Source organism: Xiphophorus hellerii, chromosome 5 (genome assembly GCF_003331165.1).
Source record: "Xiphophorus hellerii strain 12219 chromosome 5, Xiphophorus_hellerii-4.1, whole genome shotgun sequence".
Classification (NCBI taxonomy): Eukaryota; Metazoa; Chordata; class Actinopteri; order Cyprinodontiformes; family Poeciliidae; genus Xiphophorus; species Xiphophorus hellerii.
The window spans coordinates 15,945,792-15,968,384 of record NC_045676.1 but is presented as its reverse complement, the minus strand read 5'-3'; the positions used below and the strand labels follow the sequence as shown (position 1 = coordinate 15,968,384).

Below are 22,593 nucleotides of genomic sequence, written 5' to 3'. Positions count from 1 at the left end.
CATGGGCCTCTGGGCTACTTTTCTTAATAACACTGTCCTGGCCTGTCAGGTTAGGTGTCATACTCTTTCCAGTGTCAGATGATGGCTTGAACAGGGCTGTTTGGAACATTAATTAAAAGTCATAACGTGGCTTTAAACTTCCCCACAACTTCATCAATGAGTCAGCAAGTGTTTAGTCTTCATGATGCTGTCGTAAACCTTTGAGGCCACAGAACAATTATTCGTACTTGGATCAAATAGCACCCAGATTGACTCCTTTTTTGCTAATTGGACATTTTCTAAAAACCATCATTAGATTAGAGAAGCTGAATACAAGCATACCAAATGTGAAGTTGTTGTTTTTTTCTGTCAGGTAAATTTTTTTATTTTTTCAAATCACAATTAAGCACTATGTCTATTCCACAAACTCACAAAAAACTCAATGATGTTTGCGGTTACAACATATTAATATACAGTATATATACAGTATATATATAATAAATGACATATGAACAGTTTTAGTGATATTTTTATTTTAAGAAATTAAAAAATATTTTAAACGTTCAGAAAATTGGATAAAAATGTGAAATCAGAAGATTTTTAGTTACATATATATATACGTATATATATATATATAAACATCTTTGCAAGGTATTCCTATTGCTAACAATTCTTTTACGCCTTAATATCTCACAGCTTACACTGAAGGCTGCATCATAAATATAATCACATACTTATTACAAACAGTTGCCAAGAAAAACAAACATCTGCGAGAATCGCAGGTTGACTAGCATCATTTGTAGCACGTTACCTTCGTCTCTGTTTTGATTGGTCAATCACGGCTTACGTTGTATTATTCCGGATATGCTATTGGACAAATCTGCTGTCCGTTAAGTGCTGGCAAAAATAGTTGGGATGGACTCAGAGGCTCTCAGCATCTGGACCAAACCATGAAGGTTTTGCTTAATTCAGCGGTTTTTATTGAAAAATAAAGAGGAGGAAAAGCAGCGCTCACCATGGTACGTACACTTTGACTTCTCTCTTCTACCTTAAATGCTGAGAAAATTAGGTTTTCGCCTCGTAGTCCAACCTATTAGCGTTTGACATTTCCTGTTGGGAGAGCAGCGGTTACAAGCTACAATAACTGAATAACATTGTAGTGCTATCCTAAACAGGTGGATACAATCTGCAAATATTTTACCAGCAGATATCCTGCATGCATAAGCTATATGTAGACATACCTAGCTGTTGGAAACTAATTACATGTGGATAATATTGACGTTGATCCTATTTTCCCTTCGTTTCTAGTACGGGTTTGTGAATCACGCCCTGGAGCTTCTGGTTTTACGGAATTACGGCCCAGAAGTATGGGAAGACATCAAGTGAGTTGTATATGTGCTGCTTTCAGATGATTTTTCCGTGTATAGCAGGCTCAAAAGCACTGAATTAGTACAGAGTGCCTTCATATTTGCTTGTTAGTTAACGCTGTAACAACAGCAAGTCTTTCAAATGGCTTATTAGAGAGAAAATTAAAATAGATTTCAAATGATAGAAATGATCTGTTCTGTGTTGGTTTAGAAATATAAATATATATAATATAAATATATATTTTAAAATGGAATCCATAAGAGATAATCTGTATCCTTTTTTAAACATTTCTAGAAATTTTCAGTATATGTCCTTTGATAAATGTTCTACTTTTTTAGTTAAATAACGACCACTTAATTGACAAGAGAGCTCTCTTTTTAATATTATTTTTATTTGAAGTTTCATATGAATCATCCATACATCCATTATGTTCTTAATAACAGTAGTACCAAGCACACTTATATTGTTCAAGTTTGTATGAATCCCGTTACACATACGTATATTTGTATTTGAGTAAACATATGACCTGAACATTTAGGTCAGAAACAAATGACTGATCAGTTAAACCAACACAGAACAAGTAGACAAAAAGAAAGGAAAAAGATAAGAAAAAGGCTTTCAGACACATGCAATAGAAACCAATTACATTTCCACAGACCAGCAATGTTCTTTAATCTTTCAGGGCTCCTTTTACACGGTAAAATCAAAGACTTTTGGTTTTATAAATTTATTCTGGTATTTACCCATATGTGTCTTTTAAAAAAAAGGAATTAATAAACTAACTAATTAAGTTACAATTTTATTTTAGCACTGATTTAAACAATTTAGTTACTTAATTCCATCATTTAAGTGAAATAAAAAAAAAAAATCTTAACCTTAATTTTTGGATCTTTTTGATTTGCTGTTAGTTGATCATACAAGAAGGTTGGAGACAATTTTAGCACTGCTAAAATCACTGCCTTGTGTCTTTCTGCATGGAGTTTGCATGTTCTCCCCATGCATGCGTAGGTTGGCTCCTGGTACTCCAGCTTCCTCTCACAGTCTAAAAATATTAATGACAGGTTAACTGGTCTAATGATTTTCTGTAAATTCTGTCAATTAAATATAGTCCTCTAGTAATACACTTTTAGTGAGTCTTAAATCACTAAGGAAAATCATTTCTGCTTACCTAAGAACAATATTCGTCCAGTGGTGGAGTAGAATAGCTAAAGGAATCGATTTTACTCTGATACTGATCTATACATTTGTTATTTGAAAAGACAACAGTTTTAGATCAGGATACATTGTTTTTTTTGTTTTTTTTATTTAAAATTGCCCTGCCTTTCAATGCATATAACATTAGAAATAATATTTTCAAATTCTTTTTATTTGGCATTTCATTTGTCATTTAAAATTATTTAAAAGATTTTTGATCATAAAACTGTTATTTGGATCAGATTATGGGGTAAAATCCAACTTAGAAAAAAAAACGACTGAGAGATGTATGTGATGCAATGCTGACTTAAGTGTTGCTTGACTGCATCAATTGTTAGGGTGGATATCCTGATAAAACAGGAGAAACTGAACATATATGGGTAGCAGCTGAGAATATTGTACTGCTGGTGTTAAGATGCTAATTAAGTAATCATGATTACTGTCTGTTTTGACATCAAATATAAATATAATTATCATTATTTGGAATGCAAGCTGTTGAACAATTTAACCTCTTAACTACTGCCCTCAAAATGTTTCCATGTAAGTCATTTGGAACTGCATGTTGCAAACCTGATATGTTGTGTTGCATGTAAAGAAGGTAATTTCTGTGTGATTATTGTAACAACTAATTATAACAGTAACATTTCTCAGCGTGTTGAAAAATTTGGCTCAGACTAGGTTTGTTTTTTTCATCTGACTGAACTCAACTTGACCCATCCTAAAATAGAAGGTAAGGGAAACGAGAGCAGCAGCTGCCTTGTGTAAATGTTTTTAAAGTAGTCAGCCAGTACAAAAGAATTAATGTGCACGGATGTGTGCGATGTCTGCAGATGGGACGCACTTTTAGCTAAAGCGCAGCTTATAAGATTTTGCTCTTTTTCTTTCAATGTTATCACAAGCTGATCAAAGCAAGACTGAATTCTTGTTTTCTTTGCAAAACATTTCAAGGTCTGGTATGTTTTTGCAGCTGCAGCACATTCTGATAAGACTGCGGTTGCTCGTCAGGCCTGTAAATCATTTAGCTTCCCTTGTTGTAGCTAAACACTACCACTGATTTTCAAGGCAAATTAGAAAAAAAACATTTTAATTACACTATAATGTTAGTTAAGACCTTACAGACCAGCTTTTCCAATAGAAGACAAATATTTTGCTATTTCAACATTCTATTTAAAGTAAAATAAAGTCAAAGCTGCTTGTTGAGATGTTTTCCTGTGACGGTGTTTCTGTGTTTGCAGGAGGGAAGCTCAGCTTGACATTGAGGGTCAGTTTCTTGTTCGAATCATATACGAGGATGCTAAAACGTACGATCTTGTTGCAGCTGCAAGTAAAGTTCTGAGTAAGTGACTGCACATTTTTTAATTGCTGGAAAGTGACTAAAAGGGGAATGAAAAAGACAAGGAAATCATTCATAACGTGAATCACATGAGTATGTTTTCATCTTGTTTTTCAGAGGTCGATGCAGGAGAAATCTTGCAGATGTTTGGAAAGATGTTTTTTGAATTTTGCCAGGAGTCAGGCTATGACACCATATTGCGTGTGCTGGGCTCGAATGTTCGAGAGTTCCTGCAGGTAGGCTCTTGCAGTAGAGAGACGATGCAAAACCTTTTACGTTTTTGACTTGCAACAAAAACTGTGAAACCTATATACTTAAAATAATACGGTCTTAGTGTGAAAAGCATTCTCTGTGGTTTGGTGATGCTTTATCATCAGAGTAAAGGTAGTGTAAGGCTTTATAACTTTATAACCTCAAGAAACGACACAATCGCACCTGTAAATGCCACTTAGACAGGCCTGACCTGAGAATTTACCCAGAAGCTTTGGACTGTAAAGCAGCTCAGTATCTCTTGGAGCGATTCCTACATCATAACCTCCACCTTTATAGTGCAATGTTGCTCTTCACATAAAAGACTAGTCTTGCTTGCAACCAGAAATAATTAAACAAAAAACTCTGCAGTTGATACTAAGTTTTGGTTTTTAGTTAAATTTTTCAGCAGTGCTGAATAGGGGGAGATTAAGGTGCCTTACAGATCCTTCCAAATTCATTGGCATTTTTGCTGGAAAAAAAATCCAGCCCAGACATTTTTTTTTGCATTTTACAACAAGGGAAAAATAATTATGTTAATTTTTTTTTGCGAAATCACTTAAAAGACCTTTTAAATTTGCATCTAAAGAGTTAAGATGTTCCTTTTGGGAGTTTTTTTTACTTTATTTTCTGTAATGTGCAACCACAAAACAACTACATGTGCAAACATCTCGCTCACTGGGAGCTGCTTCATGCTGTGAGCCACTAACTGCACAGCAGTTACTGTGAGGCAGAAATGCCGCAGCTGCACAGCAATGAAGGGGAAACAGTTTCTATGTAATAAAGTCTTTGTTTCATGTCAGCAGTAACCTGACAAATAATTCAGAACAGGTGAATATAGGTGTTTTGCTGGAGATTACATCACAAATGGTTGAATTAATGAAAGAAACAACTAGAAAATTCAGAGCAATGCAAGGTCATCATTTTTGATGCAAGGGTGTTTTATTCTGTTAAAGAACAGCTCCTTTTCCCCTCCACTATGCAGGATGTCCTCTGCGGTTCAGTCGTAAATAATAAACAAAGTTTATACTATCAAAACCTCCTGTTGATTACAATTTCCTGTCGCAGCCTGGTGGAGGGAGTGTAGCACGTCCCTTAATGTTGTTATATGTTTTATGTGGCTTGGTCTCTTATTTTGTGAGGTGAAGTAGTCACAGAGCTAAAGTTGAATACACAGCTACATGGTGATGGTAAAATACTTGGATACTTTTAGAAATTCTCCTGTTTAAATACAACATTTTGTGTTTGCAGCATTTAAGATAAAACCTGTGTCATAATTGTTTACCCAGGTTTTCCTGCTTATTAAAATGTGAAAATTAATTCTCTTATTGTGACAAAAAAATCACAAATTATGATAAGACTGATCTGAATATTGTCTTTGTTCAAAGTAAAAATCATCTTTCCACAAAAGCTATATATTTCACGGCCATCTGCATTAGAATAGAGAACAGAGCCAAAGAGAGGACTGAGAACTCACACAGATATTCCATAAGGAATTGTAAACAGAAAAAAAACTCCATAAACCATTACTTCCCTCTAGTTTACTGTGATTATTTGTGGAAATGTTAAACTTTTCATCTGAATTTGCAGAACCTGGATGCCCTACACGACCACCTGGGCACCATTTACCCCGGCATGAGGGCCCCGTCGTTTCGCTGCACCGACGCAGAGAAGGGAAACAACCTGATCCTTCACTACTACTCAGAGAGAGAAGGATTGCAGGATATTGTGATTGGCATCATTAAAACAGTTGCTCAACAAATCCATGGCACAGAGATAGAGATGAAGGTCAGCATCGTTATTTTCCCGCGCTGGTGAAAGACACCACGCCAGTGGCGGCTGGTGGTGATATTTGAAGGGTGGGATAGTATATACAGTATATACACACAACCGTTGTGTGTGCTGTGAAAGAACAAACCGAGGGGGCGTGGCTAGACGCCTGTCAATCATTCTGAGCCGAGACAGACAGTAACACTGAATGGGGCTGTCAGAAGTTAGCTCTTCGGAAAGACCCCGGGATTTTCCCCAGGCAATTTGACACCAGGTTTGTTGAAAATTTAACAAAATGTGATACATTATTTCTAAAATGTATTTATTTTTAGGTATTTAATTTTAAGTTGTTTTTACAACTTATTTTAACAACTTTATCGTAAATGTCAGGGAGGGCTTAGCCCTACTAGCCCACTTATCCCTGCACCACGCTAATGGTCCAGTCTGCTTCTGTTGCTGCTGATCATGATGATAAATGATGCTGACTTAAAGCCCCCTTCTGATTTATGGCTACAGTGTTCAATAAGGCTTTGAAGTATCTGTGGTGCTTTGTATAAGAATGTGACAATTTATGACTCTGAATATAATTGAAGAGGATCTGATGTAGGGATTAAACAGAAGATCCCCCCTGAAATACTCAAACGGAAACACTGTGATAAATGCAGCTCAGTTTTTGGCTAATGCCAGTGAGTCAGAGGATATTTTTAGATCTAAGTTATAGAGTCACAGGCAAGAGACTGGCTGCCTTTTCAGGGTTTTTTTTCTGTTCCTCTGTCTAGTTTAACTTTGTCTAACTTTTACTGCACATAAAATAGATTTAGACTGGCTAATTGGGTATTGACTAAGAAGAATAAGCACCTGTCACCCCTAATGTCTCAACTAGGTGGTATTGGTATTTTTAATCGTATTTTAATGTTCACCCGACAGTTCCCATTCATCCAGTCACAGACGCTTGTCGTTTTCTTTTTTCCTTCTCAGACATCCAGTGAGCTTGCATGGATGTTTCTCCTTATTACAACAGTGACATTTTCTCCCAGACCTAATCATGTTGGGTGGACAAGATAATATTTTTTCAACCGTTGTGTGTGCTGTGAAAGAACAGAAAATGGCAGACGCTCCAAATGTGACACCCAATTTTCTGAAAATATTAGCCACCGTTGCTGTGGAAACAGGGTGCAGAGACTGCAGCTCGACGTCAGTACGCCTTATGCTCATAAACCCACAGAAATGCCATTTATTGCCCTCCTGATTCAATATGGAAGACATGAAATTAATGATTCCCTCATTTAGTTTTTGTAAAGGAGCAATGTGCATGGTTAGGATGTATTTTAGTTTTTAATTGTATTACTGGTATACTTTATTTACTTCTTATGCACCCTGAACCCCCATATTTAATTTTACATTCTTTCAATCTTTTTTTTTTTTATTTGATCAGTTTAGTTGTGTAGCAACACCTATCTTTATCTCTTACAGTTAAGGCCAAAATTATTAATACTATTAATTATTAATACAAAATTATTTTTCTCTAACCAAGAATGCGATGGATGCTCTTTTTGCAGGTGATCCAACCAAAGAGTGAGGAGTGTGACCACATCAAGTTTCTGATTGAGGAGAAGGACTCTGAGGAGGAGGCGTTCTATGAAGATCTCGACGGTTTTGAGGAGAACGGCACACAGGAGACTCGGATCAGCCCGTACACGTTCTGCAAGGCCTTTCCGTTTCACCTCATGTTTGATAAAGACCTGATGCTCACACAGTGTGGGAATGCCATATACAGGGTCCTGCCACAGGTGTGCATTCACATCCAGCCACATGGCAAATGCCCCCTGCAAAATGTGGAATTTGATATTAAGTCTGCACTTGGTTGTTGTTTTCTTTTGATATGTCGGCACAATAACAGTTTCATTTCTCTTTGTGTGAAGTGCAGCTAACTCTAAATTGAAAATGTTTTGTTCCTCAGCTCCAGCCTGGTGCCTGCATCCTCCCTTCCGTTTTTTCTTTGGTTCGTCCGCACATTGACTTCAGCTTTCATGGCATCCTTTCCCACATCAACACCGTGTTTGTTCTGCGAAGCAAGGTAGCAGATAGGGCTTTATTTAAGTCCTGCTTTTTGTTCTGAAACATGTCTATATTTTGCTTATAAAGTGCATTGCAAAAGTATTCAACTTTTCCACATTTTGTCATTACAAATTGCAACCAAATTATATATTTTATGAGGAGTTTATGTGGTAGATGAACAGAGCAATTTGCAATTACTTATGCAAATAAAAATCTCAAGAGTTTTGTTCAGGCCTATAGATAAAATTTAGTGCAATCAGTTGCCTGCAAAATTCTACATGTGAATGAGAAGCATAACTGCACATAACCCTGAACACTCCATCTCTATAGTTTAGAATGGTGGTGACAGCATCATGTTGTGGGGATTTTGTTCTTCTTTGGGAAAAGTTGACTGGAAGATGTTTTGAGCTAAATATAGGGCAATCCTGGAAGAAAACCTGTACAAAGCTGCGTAAAACTAATGACTGGGGGAGAAGGTAACTTCCAGCTTAATAAAGATACATGCCACACTTTTCAGATGTTTATTTTTTATAAAAAATAATATATATATATATTTTTTTAACATTTTCTAGTTGTTGGAAACAAATGATATTTTTTCTTCATCTTGTTATCTGCTAGTGTGTGATGATCTGTAATAGAAATATTTCAATAACATAAACTGATGTCTGTAGTTGTAACATGACAAAATGTGCAAAGTTAAATACTTTTGCTAGGCACTGAATATGGATAGTTTTCTAGAGAAATCATAAAAATGTGCTAATGATCAAAACATGTCTTTGTTATTTCTGATAAATTTGGATCAAAGTTTTACATACTAAAAGGGGTCTATTATGCCTCCTCTGAAGGATAGCATCCTGCCAGGATTATTAGCAACTGCATTGTAATTGTATAGAAAAAGGAAGACTGCAGAAAGGAAAAAGGTGCCTTGATGATGTGTTAAATACATTTAAAGATCAAATGATGCCTTCTTTTTGGAAGGATTTTTCTTCGCGTCAAATTCAGTTTTAAATGGAAATTAAACCTCTTGACTCCAACTAATAAATAGATAAATTAATTTTCTCTTTAACGCTGATGCTCAATTTATCAATATAACCAGACTAGTTTTTTTTTGTTTTTTTTACTTTATGCCAATCTACAAATAGCCAGGCATATCTTTCAGCTGCTAATTAAATGAAGTTATGCACACTTTTGTTTCATCTGATGGTTCAAAAAGACCAAGCTCATTACTGGATCTGTAAAAGTACAGAAATAGTTGCTCTACTACTGTGACTCCCTGTCAGATTCTGTACAGGTTTATGAAGCTCTTTTCCTGTGAAGCCTGATATGATCAACCCACTGAACACATCAGACTCAATTTTTTTTTTTTTACTTTTTGGGTCCTGAAGTTAAGCACATTAAATCCTCATCAATCTTCCTTTCCTTTTTGATTTGTAAACATTTCAATATTTTGATTGTGTTTACCTAAAACAATTATTAGGCTTAGTAAGCCAAAAACAGTTGTACTTGGTATAGTTATTTTTATCTTAGCTTTTGTCTTTTATTATAGCTACCAAAAATGCTGCAGTTAAGTTTTCTGATAAAAATTAAGTGATTATTTAGTATAGGATTAGTTCATTCACTAGTTGTACTTAAATGTACCGCCAGAGAAATCACTGTAGGTAGAAACGGTTAACTAGTTTCAAACATGGAGACAGCCAGTTGTTAAACTGAATGGAAGAAATGAAGCTCTGCTCATTGAAGTATTTTCCTGTGAGCTCATAAATGTGTCACTTCTCCCCCAAGCAAATATACCGTTATCAAGAGATAATGACTCTTGTTTTCTCATGATAACACATTTTTCTTGTTATCTTGAGACGACCACATAAAACATATTTATAGTGAGCATGCCCGCAATCAGCTTCTGTGAATCATTACTATTACAACAGCAGAAATGATTTCAGATAATGTAAGTGAAACTGTACGGAAGAGGATTAGGGCCACCGAAAAAAAAAAAAAAAAGAATTCTGAGATTAAAGTCAGAATTCTGACTTTCTGACTTTAATCTCAGAATTCTTTCTTTTTTTTTCTGTGGCCCTAATCCTCTCCCGTAGAAACTGTAATTGCAACACACTTTACATTTATTGACACTCCTTGCAATTATGCATTAAAAGCCTATAAATAAATAAACCTTCAAACTGCTGTGTGAAGTTTCCGCTGCAGTTTTCTAACACTGAGCTTCAGAGTTTGTATAGTTTCTCACTGTGAGTAAAAACTTTGGTATTCATTCAGCCGCAGTTGTGGTTGTTTTAAATGTTTTAATTATTCTCTCTGACTGTAGATTGTTGCTGTTTCATGACTTATAAAATCAACACGTCTTGCTTGACAAAGACCAAAATGTACCTCTTGAAACGACATATGGTCCTCCAAAGTACCACTTGTGTGTTTCTTGTTTTGAAGAGTGGCTAAGAGAAATGGTCCTCTATGCGATGTCACAGCAAGAAGTACTGGATTACTAATTTAGAGCCCCTGGACAATTTCAAAAAGGCAAAGTATTTGTTAAAAATACTTCAATAATGATTATTTTATTTCAACAGTTAGAAGTAACTGTAATATTTGCACTAGTTATTTTGTGGCATTTTTTTTAATGTAGTCAAAAGAAAAATATTTCTTACTAAATTTTTGACAGTGAGACTATGTTGCTGAAATAACATATGAATTTATTTTAAGGCCTTTTGCAAAGCTTTAGCAGGGGAGCCACGGACTCACTGAACTTGTGACCTACTATTGTTATATTGCATAACATGCTCTTCATACTTCAAAACAAATTGTTTGTCAGTGGAACATTGCTGAGATGATGAAATAATAGAACATTTGTGAAATGAGATGGAAAATCTCTTTCAAGTTTAACTTTTTTTTTTTACTTGAGAGATAAACAAGAACCTCTTCAGTCCTCCTTATCAGGAGAATGTAGCTGTTCAACAGAGTTTGTCCTTAAAAGGACTGGAGTTATAACAGCTTGTTTCTGTTGATGGATCAAATGCTGGATCTCAAAAAACACCAGTAGTCCAGAAAAATATTTGTTTTTATCTATAAATTATGCACATGTGGCATAGTAGAGGTGTAGTTTCAAAAATAAAGATGCTGAACTGTGCATAATGGGTCGTCTTAAATATTAATAAGGTCACTGATATTTTTAGCAGCAGCATGGGGTTTAGCAGTAGCAGTGGGTTTCATTGATGCCGTTAATGCAGACGACATCTATGTGAATAACTGAAAATATTGGAATGCACTTCATGATAGGAGGAAAATGTTTATTTTATGTGAATATTGCATACTCTGACAAAAATAATTAAATTAAAAACTTAAGCAGTATAGAGGAAAGTGATTCAGAGATTAAGAAAAATGTTTTTGTAAGACTTTCTATCAAGATAAAGAGAACTGTTTAGGCTTCCAGCTAGACTCACTGTATGTAGATTATAGTCCTTTAAAATAAATGAATAAATAAAACACCAGCATTGTTACGGAGGAGTTCATCATATTTTGTATGCATTAAAATCTAAAATTCAAACAAAGGCTGCCAGATTTGAAGGAGATTTAGAAAAGAACATACAGTGTAATGAAATATTCATAAGTGTGATGTATTCCTGACAGGAGGGCCTGCTCAATGTGGAGACTGTGGAGAATGAGGATGAGCTGACAGGGGTGGAGATCAGCTGTCTGAGACTGAAAGGGCAGATGATTTATTTGCCAGAGGCAGAGAACATCCTTTTCCTTTGCTCGCCCAGGTAAACCTACTGCGCCTATGTGCACTCAAACCACAGCTCTGCTTCACACACCTCTTTCAGGTGAATTATGACCTCATGTACCTCATGTCTCAGATAGGTTTCAATTAACAGCAGGGACAGATGAACTAATGAAAATAATTGCTGTTTGAAAGTAATTTATTCATTGATCTACTTTTTTTGTAAATACATCATTACCTTTGATTTCCTGGTCTGCTGGTGTTCGTCACATAACTGGTTATCTTAGGAGAGTAAAACAGTGAATATAATTCTGGGTTGCCATTTTTGATTGGAAATACAGCCTTACTGGTCACAGATTATTTGTTGGATATCTGAAATGAAGATTAACAAGGCAGTTTTTGAACCCTTTTCATTTTCACTCCTCCTTTTGATCATGCTTTATATTTTGGTTCATAGCTCACAAAATAATATTCTAAGACCTTGTCCTGGCCCACATTGTCCCTCTCCCACTTTACCATACCTTTTCCTTATTAGCAGAGCCTGCAGGTGCGATCTCAACTACCAAGAAACAACAAAACAATAAATACATGTGCAACAACTAAAGCATAGCAAATTATTGACTTGCATTCTCTACACAAAGGTACAACAAAAGTCCGTAATTTCTTCTAGAAAAAGTTGAACATGTTCTATATTTTCTTATTGTTTTTGTTACGCTGAAGGAGGATAGCTGTCTGACCAAATGTCTGACACTTTCTTTCCAAATGTATTTGTTCATCCCTCCAAACAATTTAATTCATGTGTTCAGAACACTTTCATGTCCACAAGTGTGTAAAATCCAGCACTGAGGGGTGCAGACTGCTTCTGCAAACGTGTAAAATAACTGGTCACTCTTAGGAGATCTGTGATTTCCATTGTGGTAACAATATGGGATGCCAACTGAAACTTTCTCACTACTAAGTATTCAACACACCGGTATTAGTGGTATTATATCAAAGTGGAAATTAATTGGAGCGACTGCAATTCAAAGTGGGAGGTCATGGAAAACCACAGTGCGAAGTCAGCAGTATAGTGCCTTGAGGTTGCTTTCTGCAGAGTCAGTAACTGTAGATCTCCAAACCTCATGTGGCCTTCAGATTAGCTCAAGAACAGAGCGGACAGAGCTTCCTTGAACAGTTTTCTACGACCAGCTGCATCCAAGCCTTTAGTCACCAATGCTCTCGTAGGTAATCATTGTTCATCAAAAACCATAAGCTTAGATAAAGCAGAAGATTTGACTTAAATTCATAAATGAATAGATAGAAGATTCCTGACGTAATTACTGTATATGTTTGTTTGATTTATACTTAGGGACTAAAATAAAATCTAGAAAAAGCGACAGTGTCGCAGAATGCAGACCAAAATACACAGTCCAAACTTAAAGTTACATCTCAATTGCAAGCTTTGAAAAAGCTAATAAACGGCTCGGTATCAGGTGAAAACAGACTAATCTGAACTAAAGGTTTAACTTAAAGGAAGTAGATTATTGAGTAGAGGAAAGTTATGGCTCTGCTTGCTTTGAATGTAAAAGGTCTGTGTTCATGTTGCCAGATTGTTTCACGGCAAGGTTAGAAGTGGGTGGACTGAATCCCACAGAGGGAGGGAGGTCAGCCATTAATATCCTGGCTGCTTCACCTTTAACTAGAGAGTAATTGCTTGATTCTACAACAAAGTTTAAAGTGTATATATTTGGACTTTAGCTGGTGATTTAGTTTCTTAAATCCTTTTGTTGCAGTATGCATTATCTTGTCATATTTCACAAGGATACATCTAAGCCATGCAGGGGATATGACAAATGTTTGAAGAAAATCATCTGTAGCTCAAAAATGTCGCTGTTTCCACAAACATGAAAACAAGAAAACACCCAGTCCACTGCTTCCACCAGATATTTGCTGAAATACTTCAATCTTAATTGTGTTAAAACAATTTAACCCTTATTAGCCTCCAAGTTTAACAGTCAGGGAGCAGATTTTCTGAGAACAGGTGACTGAACTGCATGGAGTTGAAGAAATGTGCTGTTGCTGAAGCAGACTGTTGGTGAGAAGAGACTGTTCTGTTAAAACAGTTCATTATATAACCCAGATTCACTGAAGGGAGTCGATTTGTTCTGACAGAGCCAAGCATGAAGGCTTCACAAAAATGCAAAAATGAGATTAGAATATGTGATGAAGAATAAAAAGTTACAATCTCTTCCATTTAAACTTCTGAACAGTTTGTGGCATTATGACCAAAAGCTTAAATGTATTGGATTTGGATTGTCTGTGATGGACTATAACATAAAGCGGTGTGTCAAAGGGAAGGGGGAGGAAAATATTTTTACAAAATGTATTTGATGTAACCATGGTTATGTTTTGACCATGCAGTTGTAGTTTTGACTGCATGTTTATGGTAGTTTTCCCACTGAATGGTGAACCTTTGCCCCATTTTGAAGTCCTTTGTAGTCTTTAATGGATTTTCTTCCAGAATCTATATCTAGATCCACATATCTTCCCATCAACTCCAATCAGCTTCCCTGACCCTGATAGAGAAAAGGATAACCACAGCATGATGCTGCCACTACAGTGTTTCATGACAGGGATTATGTGTTTCAGGTGCTGTGCAATGTTGGATTTGCGCAGCACATAATGTTTGCACATGAGCAAAAACGTTATAAGGACTATAAAGAACATCAAAATGTCTGCACCAAATATATTGATATAAATTTCTGTTGCAGTGCAGGTATTTGATTTTAAATTTATAATTTTTTTTTCTCTCCAGCCTCTTATAAACACAAATGTAGTTTAATGGTAAGAGAGAAAAAGTAGAGAAGAAGATGATAAGTAGGTAGATACTTGGGATAATTCATTGTGGTCTCCATTTTGGGGAATTTGCTGACATAATTGTTGCAGGAAAGTGGTGTTCTGTGGACCTTGTCCGATTTGTCTAAACAGGCTTTCAAATGGTTTTGCTAAAAGGTGCCCGACCAGACAAAACTAACTCACAGGAGCTAAAAGCATGAACAGTTTCTATTCATCTTATCAGGGAGAGTCATGTCAAGCTGTGTCTGACCTCACTGAACAAGATCATTTATTAGGAGGCAGACGGCTCTGCCAGAATGATGACATCACTGCTCCATGATCTATTTATTTTATACCCTCTCAGAGAAGAGTCTGTTTAACCAGAGAAGTGCATTTATCAGTTTATATATAAAAATAGCTATAAAATTAAAGTATTGTTTAACTATTTTCTCCTTTCTGTCTCGATTTGCTGCATGTTTCTGTGGTTAGTGTTATGAACCTGGACGATCTGACGAGGAGGGGGCTCTACCTGAGTGACATCCCACTACATGATGCCACGCGTGACCTGGTGCTGCTGGGGGAACAGTTTCGTGAGGAGTACAAGCTAACACAGGAGCTGGAAATTTTGACGGATCGCCTCCAGCACACACTGCGGGCCCTGGAGGATGAGAAGAAGAAGACGGACAGGTATCCCTTTTTTTTTTTACATTAAAATGAGTTAGCGTTAACCTCACAACCAGCACCCGCCACTATTATTCCTTCCCCAGGTACATATGTGTACAGAAGATATCAGTGGTTGTCACAGAGATTTGGTCAACCTTGAGATTATTTGTCTCAGTCTTATCTGAGCAGTTGTGTCTATTTGAAGCCCTTGTACCTTTATTTAGGAAGCCCCCTGCTACAGTAGTACAAATTTTGCCTGCAAGTATAGCTGTTCATAGCAGATAGACAATAAAAAAAATTAAGCAAATTAAAAGGATCTTAAAATAGAAAATTTTCCAAGGTATTTGTTTTTTTCAAAACCAGTTTTTTGCTGTCATTTTAATTTTATCATAACTACAATAACAAACATATCATGATTTTTACACTGAAGTAGAATTGTTTTTTTATTTGTTCTCTTGGGACTTAGTTTTTTTCTCGCTGAATAAAAGCACAGAAATAAGTGTGAGATTATACTGCTTAGGTTTGAAATAAATTTGTTCTTAAGGCTTTTAACGCATTAACAGAGGGACCAATAAATGTCAATGGCACAGTAAATTGCAGTTGAGTCTTTTAATAGTGGAGCTATTGTATCCACCTAATCTGAATGGCACGCAAATTAATCTGAATGTCAGTACATTAGATCAAAATAATGTTTTTCACCAATACTACTAACAGTTACATATTTAACACATAATGGCTCTCAGTTTTCTTCTTTTTTCTGTTCTGTCCTTTTTCATGTTACAAAATAAATAAGAATAAAATCAGAAATGCTACTCAGTAGAAAATGGGTTAAACAGAAGCAAGAGATTTTATAGGTGCAATTTCTCCTCTAAAAATGATCACACTTATAATAATTTTTTTAACATTTTAAGAAATTTGAAGCACCCCAGTTTAAACACTACTTCAGAGGTATGCTTGAACGTTTTCCTACAGTTGGGCACATGTTGTGGCAGTTCCTACAAACCAAAATATGTCATGATAGAAAAAGAGGGGGAAAACCACTTCAGATATCAGTAAGTTAATTAACAAAGGCATGAATTTCACAGAAGAACATGCCTTTGATAATAATTTTGAATTTTTCTTTTTATAAGTGAAGCAAACTTTTGTTACTATAACTCAAACTTTGGCTGACAATTGTCAGAAATATTTATAAACACAAGTCTGGAAATTGTGAAGTGGAAAATGTGATGCAGCCCTTTGACAAAAAGCTTTTTTATTATTATTCGCACCCAGTTCAAGGACTGTATGCAAACTATTTCTCTGTAGTGCATCATTTAGGAAATTAATTACATACAGCAGCCTAGTTATTATCTCAATGCTGTGAGTCAGCCTCAAAGTCATTCTGTTGCAACGTGGCTGTTAAAACAAAGTGTTAGATTGTTCATTAGTGCATGTTGTAGTGCGATGTAAAAAAGAAAAAAGAAGCTGTGTGAAGGATTCCCTTTTAAGGTCAAACCCCAAACCAGAAACAGTTGAGATACAGAAACAAACAGGTCTCGGTCTCGTTGTGCTGTCATAATGCTGCATGGCAACAGGAGCACCTGGGGTCGGACTTTATTATGCAGGTTGATATTTACCAAAGCTAATCTTCAGACCCTGTTAGGATTAAAACGGTTTAGAAGTTGGCCTGTCATAGCAGTAGGCAGGAGCTGGATATGATCACAGCAGTGGAGCATGATGGTATTTAAGACTGTTGTGCCAATTCGTTGCCATTGGATAGCTATAATGTTACTCTATGCATAACATTATAGCATCTCTAACCACGGAATAAAGTTCTCTTAATATTTAAATAAGCTGCAGGTTGTTTACTGCTTTAAAGGTTCTTATGACTATGCATCTCAATAGATCTTTGTAGGGTTCATTTATTACAGTACTAATCAGATGGCCTCGTTTTATATTGTAATTATAGGAGCAACAATATTGTCAGTATTAAAAGCCTCTCAGAAGAAAAGCATTAGACTCAAATATAGTGGTGGTAGTTTGATGGTCCGGGATTTTACTCTGTGTGAAAATTCAGGAGAGTTTTTGACATCAAACTGAAGCTGATTTTGCTCTTCATCAGACAAAAACTCAACATATTTAAACTACAATTTTCAAATGAATTTGAAAAACATAAGATATTTTGACCGGTTATTGTTATGTATCACATCCCCTGATGCCACAAGTGTATTGCACCAGGAAAGTTATTTTGCTTTTAACAAGGCAGCCATGATCTAACTGTTACCATAGTAACACCACCCTGTTTTTTTTTTTATCTGAGAGCAGCTTGCATGGTGAAGCTACCAAAAGGTAGTGGGAGAACAAAAGAGATTCTGATACAAGGATGAACTTCAGTCTGGAAGCCCTGATTCCTCGCCCCCCCGCATAACTGTGTGTCTGCTCTGAATAATGCTTTTTGCTCCTCTTCTTCTTTTCAGACTGCTCTATTCTGTTCTGCCACCATCTGTTGCCAACGAGCTGCGCCACAAGCGCCCCGTCCCGGCGAAGCGTTACGACAACGTCACCATCCTGTTCAGTGGCATCGTGGGGTTCAACACTTTCTGCAGCAAGCACGCCTCAGCTGAGGGAGCCATCAAGATAGTTAACCTGCTCAATGATGTTTACACGCGCTTCGACATCTTGACAGACTCTCGGAAGAACCCTTATGTATACAAGGTTGGAAACAAGAACGTTACCACCGCAGTTTATCAGGCTTTTGTGTAATCTTATTTCGGACTAAGAAAAACAGGCGGGATTAAAAAAAAGGAAGCAAGAATTATTTTGAGACGACAATTTCTCTTCTGGTCCTCCAGTTATTTGTACCAATTTGATTAATAGTAATTATACAATCTTGCACATACAACTCAGCACAGGTATATTTATATCTTAATTTTTTTTTTTCATGACTAGCAGTAACTCCTAAACACAGTGGAGTTTTACAGGGTGACTGCACAATTTTATAGACCTGGTGCAGCAGATTTACACTCCAGGCTTTCAGACAAGAATGCACTTTGAGAAGTCAAACAGACCCTGGCACTTCCAGGGGATCGGCTTCACTACTCTGGGTCACCAAAAGAAGTAATATTTACTCGACAAACTGAATGGCTTGGTGGTCATGGGGTATTTGCAGGACTCAAGAGAAGCCCTGAATGTCTTGTAGCTGATGTGTTTATCACGAGCTGTTTCGGTTAATTCTGACCTTAACAGAGGTAGAAGGTGAGAATTCTGTAAGAAGCGTAAATAAAGAGATGCACTTTAACTTATCATGCCACATTTAAATGGGACTTATCTGTCTTTTACAGGTGGAAACAGTTGGTGATAAGTACATGACAGTGAGCGGTTTGCCAGAGCCTTGCACGCACCATGCCAAGTCCATCTGCCACCTTGCCCTTGATATGATGGAGATAGCAGGACAAGTCAAAGTGGATGATGAGCCAGTACAGGTGTGATAAAGAAAATAGAATATAAAAATAATATTGAAATCTCACGGAATATGCAGCTAAGCATTCATACACTGCTTTACACTTTCAGAGGCAGAACCATGGAAGACGATTTTAAGACTCAACAAAAAAAAATGTTGAGTGACATTAGGTGGTATTATCTAAAATGGTATTTTGAAATAATTTTAGATAATTTGCTAAACTCCTCTACACTTATTAGTATCTGTGGGAAAAGTGCGTAAAAAGCCATAAAATAAATGGATGTTTTATTCCTGTGTTCATTATTTTTTCAATTTTAGTCAATGCATACAGTTCCAGTTTAATGACAATGTTTTGCAAACTAAGTTACATTTGCGACTGAAGGACAGAAAAGTTTTGTTCTGGTACCCCTTCTAAAAATCAATATCATAATATGTATGGCAAAGGTATTCAAAACATGTTAAGTACTTCTTCAATAGGTGTTAAATAGATTTTGTTTGTGTTAATGATCATTAATCAATTGGTGTACAAACTCATTGCTGTTATGAAAAAAAAAGTATGATTGCATTGACTGCAGTTTTCTGGCCGATCATCGATATTGAAAACGGAGTTACTGATTTTGACCTATACTCATTTGTTTCTGTACTGAATGAGTTGGAAAGTTAGCAACAGTAAGCAGATTATTGTTCAGAATATCCCTCTCTCAGGGCCTTGTGGTGGTAGAAAAGATCGGTGGATAAGGTCAGTTTCTAATGTAAATATTGACTGATTGTCGATCGCCTAAAATTAACGAAATCAAGGTCGATCAGTCTGTGCATTTCAAAAGAATTATCCCCCCTCAAATTCCAAAAAGCCAAGTTCCTAAGGGAAACACTGAACTGTAAAATAGGATGGATTTATTTGACAGGTTTTACACATCTTGCTAACAACTGACTACGTAACATAGTAGATATACAGTATAATATAATAGATTGGCACTTTGTTTTTTTTTTTTACTAACAGTAGACTGGACTGTAAGTGGGTTTTCTTTCTCTGTGAAATGGTTTTGCGTTGGTGAAACAGTTTGTCTGTTTTGGCACATAATTTAATGATTGTCCGTCTGTTTTCCTTCACATATTAATTATTTCTGCAGCTTTTTTAGCAATGCATCTGTTACTTTGGCATAGATGATACAAACACTCCGGAGCTCTGGTTTTTCTACTGTTCATTAATTTTTGAATTAATTTTTGAATATCTATGCATCCAGACATATTTTTTTTCATTGTAATAACAGGTTGGTGGGAATCTTAAAACATTTGTTAAATGGACTGATGTCAGTTGTTATTGTAACTTTGACTGCTGAAACCTTCCACTGTAAAATAATAACTAGGTAATGAAAGCATGTTCACTGTACGATGTGGCTCTGGCAAAAAGATGAGTCCGGTTTATGTAGCAGGAGCTCGCTCAAATCGTCTCATGATGCTGGTGACGAAAATAGATGCTTGTTTTGTCCCAGACACTCACAGCACATCTATGCTTTATGGAAAACAAGCACTGACAAGTGCCCACAGCTCTGAGGATAAATCTTAGTGTCTAAGTTGTCCTTCCTGCAGATTCAAAGGCAATTATCTAAAAAAAAACTGAGATAAGTTCTAATTTTGTCCATGGAGCACAAATTCCTGGCAGGGTGAATCTTATATCCACCCACTAAATGTTGCACCTTTTTATTTGAAAGCTAAGAGTTGTGTGAACAGACTGAAAAGGCAAGAGAATTATAATAATTGTTTGCAAACCTAATATAACCTGAACCCTTCTTTATCTTAATGCTTTTAATGTTTCGAGACATTTTTTCTGCAGTTTCTGTTTCTTTTTTAAAGATATTTTTTTGGCTCTAGTGGCCTTTATCTGACAGTGAATTCACAGAAAAGTTGGTTATGACTGAGGGGGAAGACATGCGGCAAAGGTCAACAGGCCGGGAGCTCAAACCGGCACAACAACAACACCCTTTTTAGTTTTTCAGGAAATAAATTTGACTTTGGAAAAAACATGTATTCGTGTTTGTAGCACTCTACAGTTTGTCCAGAAGCTGAAATTGTCCTGTTGTGTTTTTACACTTTGGTCAAATTATTAGGAACATATTTTGATGTCATACTTTTTATCGTTTTTGTTCAAGATCACAATTGGGATCCACACTGGGGAGGTGGTGACAGGTGTGATTGGCCAGAGGATGCCCAGATATTGCCTTTTTGGAAATACAGTCAACCTTACAAGTCGAACTGAGACGACAGGAGACAAAGGAAAAATTAATGTCTCAGAATACACTTACAGGTGAGTCTTAGTAATCCTTTGTTATTTATCTGTAGAAACCAGCCATCTTTCAAAGTCCTACAAAACAAGCTTGAATTTTAGTAGTAGAAACAGAAAAACTGAAATCAAATATTTAAATCTAGTGTATGTCTAACTGATAATAACTTAGTTTGATGTAACGTCACACATTTCTTTAAAAACTTTTCGTTAATACATTCATCTAGTTTTAACTCTACCTTTGTGGGGGAATTATCCCTTAAGCTGCACACAGATTATAATAATTCTATGTTGGATATAACAGACCAAGGTGTATGTAAAACAAGAGCCAGACATAAACATGGCGTGTGGTTTTTGACGTTGTACTCTAGGTGCTTGCAGTCTGCGGAGAACGCAGATCCTCAGTTTCATCTGGAGTACCGCGGCCCCATCACCATGAAAGGAAAGAAGGAGCCGATGAGGGTGTGGTTTCTTTCTAGGAAGACCAACGACACAGAGCCTCCGGCAGTTAAGCCTTAAACATAAAAACACCGAGTGTTGTTCAGAGAGGACTACAGCTCTGTAAAGTGTGGTGTTATTATAAACTTCAGATGAAAATGAGTGAGGGGAACATTAAAATTAGTATAGGTATAGAAATATGGATATTTTTAGTACATAAAAAAAGTGTTTCAAAGTGTATTTGAACTTGTATTCTCACCCTTCCATTTTCTCCACACACCTGATCCATTACAACCTCACTGTAGGTTCTAGAGTTGCGCAGTATTAATAAGTCTTATAGCTTGGTACATTCAAGTTTTCTTTAATTTTTTTATGATGAAGTGTTATACACTAACAGGTAAATGATAAGTTAAACATTTAAAATTAGCCAGACAATATTAGTGTGCCAAATGTTGGTGGTATTCTCATGTGACTTGTGATTGCCAAAAAATGTACAGTTTACATTCAGAACAGCTTGTTTGCCTCATAACGATAGATCATGTTTTACATTTAGCAACGACAATGATGATGAAAATAAATCTAGATGTGGAAGGTTCTGTGTTTTTGTTTTCATCTGCAGTTTAGCAAGAAAACTGTAAGAAGACGATACAAGATAAAAGGTTATTTTTAAGTCACAAATAAAAAGTGTTGTATTATTATGTATTTCACATAAGTATTTAGGTAGCATCATCAATAAACATGAATACTAGTTTTATATATTCTCTTCACTTGCCTCATTATTCCTTAATGTCACTTATTTTATGTTTGTTGCTGTAAAATAATACAGCTGAACAGAATCTCTCAGTATCCTGCAAATAATGTCTTGGTATATATTTATTTTTTGTTTTATTTTATCTGGTATTTATTCTTTTAGGCAAAAAAATGTTATTTGAGAAGTAGTGATCATTTGTAAAATTGAAAAATAAATACATTTAACTTTGAATCTGTTGATTTGCTTTCATCATTTTAATAAATAAAGTAAAAAGTTGTGTGCTTTATATGTTGAAAGCATTTATTATTTGTATTAGTACTTGTATATGATCTATTTTTAATGATTTACTTCCAGTACATTTAAAATATTCTTACAGTTTTTTGTGCAAGACCAAATCAGTATTTTTCTAAAAAAAACTGATTTGGTCTTTAAGTTCTTTGGGGCTACAAAACATGCCTTAGAAATGTATATTTCTTTATCAACTATTTGTAACTTCAGAACTTTACAAGAATAAATATGAGCATAAACAAGATAA

The 22,593-nt window shown here is 35.9% G+C and overlaps 1 protein-coding gene and 2 long non-coding RNA genes across 3 annotated transcripts in view; 1 reads left to right on the top strand and 2 right to left on the bottom strand.

The window, feature by feature from the left end:
- LOC116720177 (uncharacterized) overlaps positions 1-14,969 on the bottom strand; it is a 27,031-nt gene extending 12,062 nt beyond the window's left edge. Inside the window, exons 1-2 of the long non-coding RNA XR_004339341.1 lie at positions 11,722-14,969; positions 3,438-3,440 (exon numbers count right to left, since the gene is read on the bottom strand). This is a non-coding gene — a long non-coding RNA (uncharacterized LOC116720177). The remainder of the gene's footprint in view (positions 1-3,437; positions 3,441-11,721) is intronic.
- Positions 861-22,593, top strand: gucy1b1 (guanylate cyclase 1 soluble subunit beta 1). The gene is made up of 13 exons (XM_032563302.1): positions 861-998; positions 1,288-1,361; positions 3,777-3,877; positions 3,992-4,110; positions 5,714-5,911; positions 7,453-7,683; positions 7,854-7,970; positions 11,582-11,715; positions 14,976-15,173; positions 17,606-17,843; positions 18,470-18,610; positions 20,739-20,893; positions 21,241-22,593. Exons 1-13 carry the CDS (start codon positions 996-998, stop codon positions 21,386-21,388), a joined length of 1,857 nt encoding a protein of 618 aa, XP_032419193.1. The 5' UTR covers positions 861-995; the 3' UTR covers positions 21,389-22,593.
- Positions 9,320-11,575, bottom strand: LOC116720178 (uncharacterized). Its single transcript, XR_004339342.1, has 2 exons — positions 9,447-11,575; positions 9,320-9,412 (listed from the first exon to the last, which is right to left on the bottom strand). It is a non-coding gene; the product is annotated as an uncharacterized LOC116720178 (long non-coding RNA).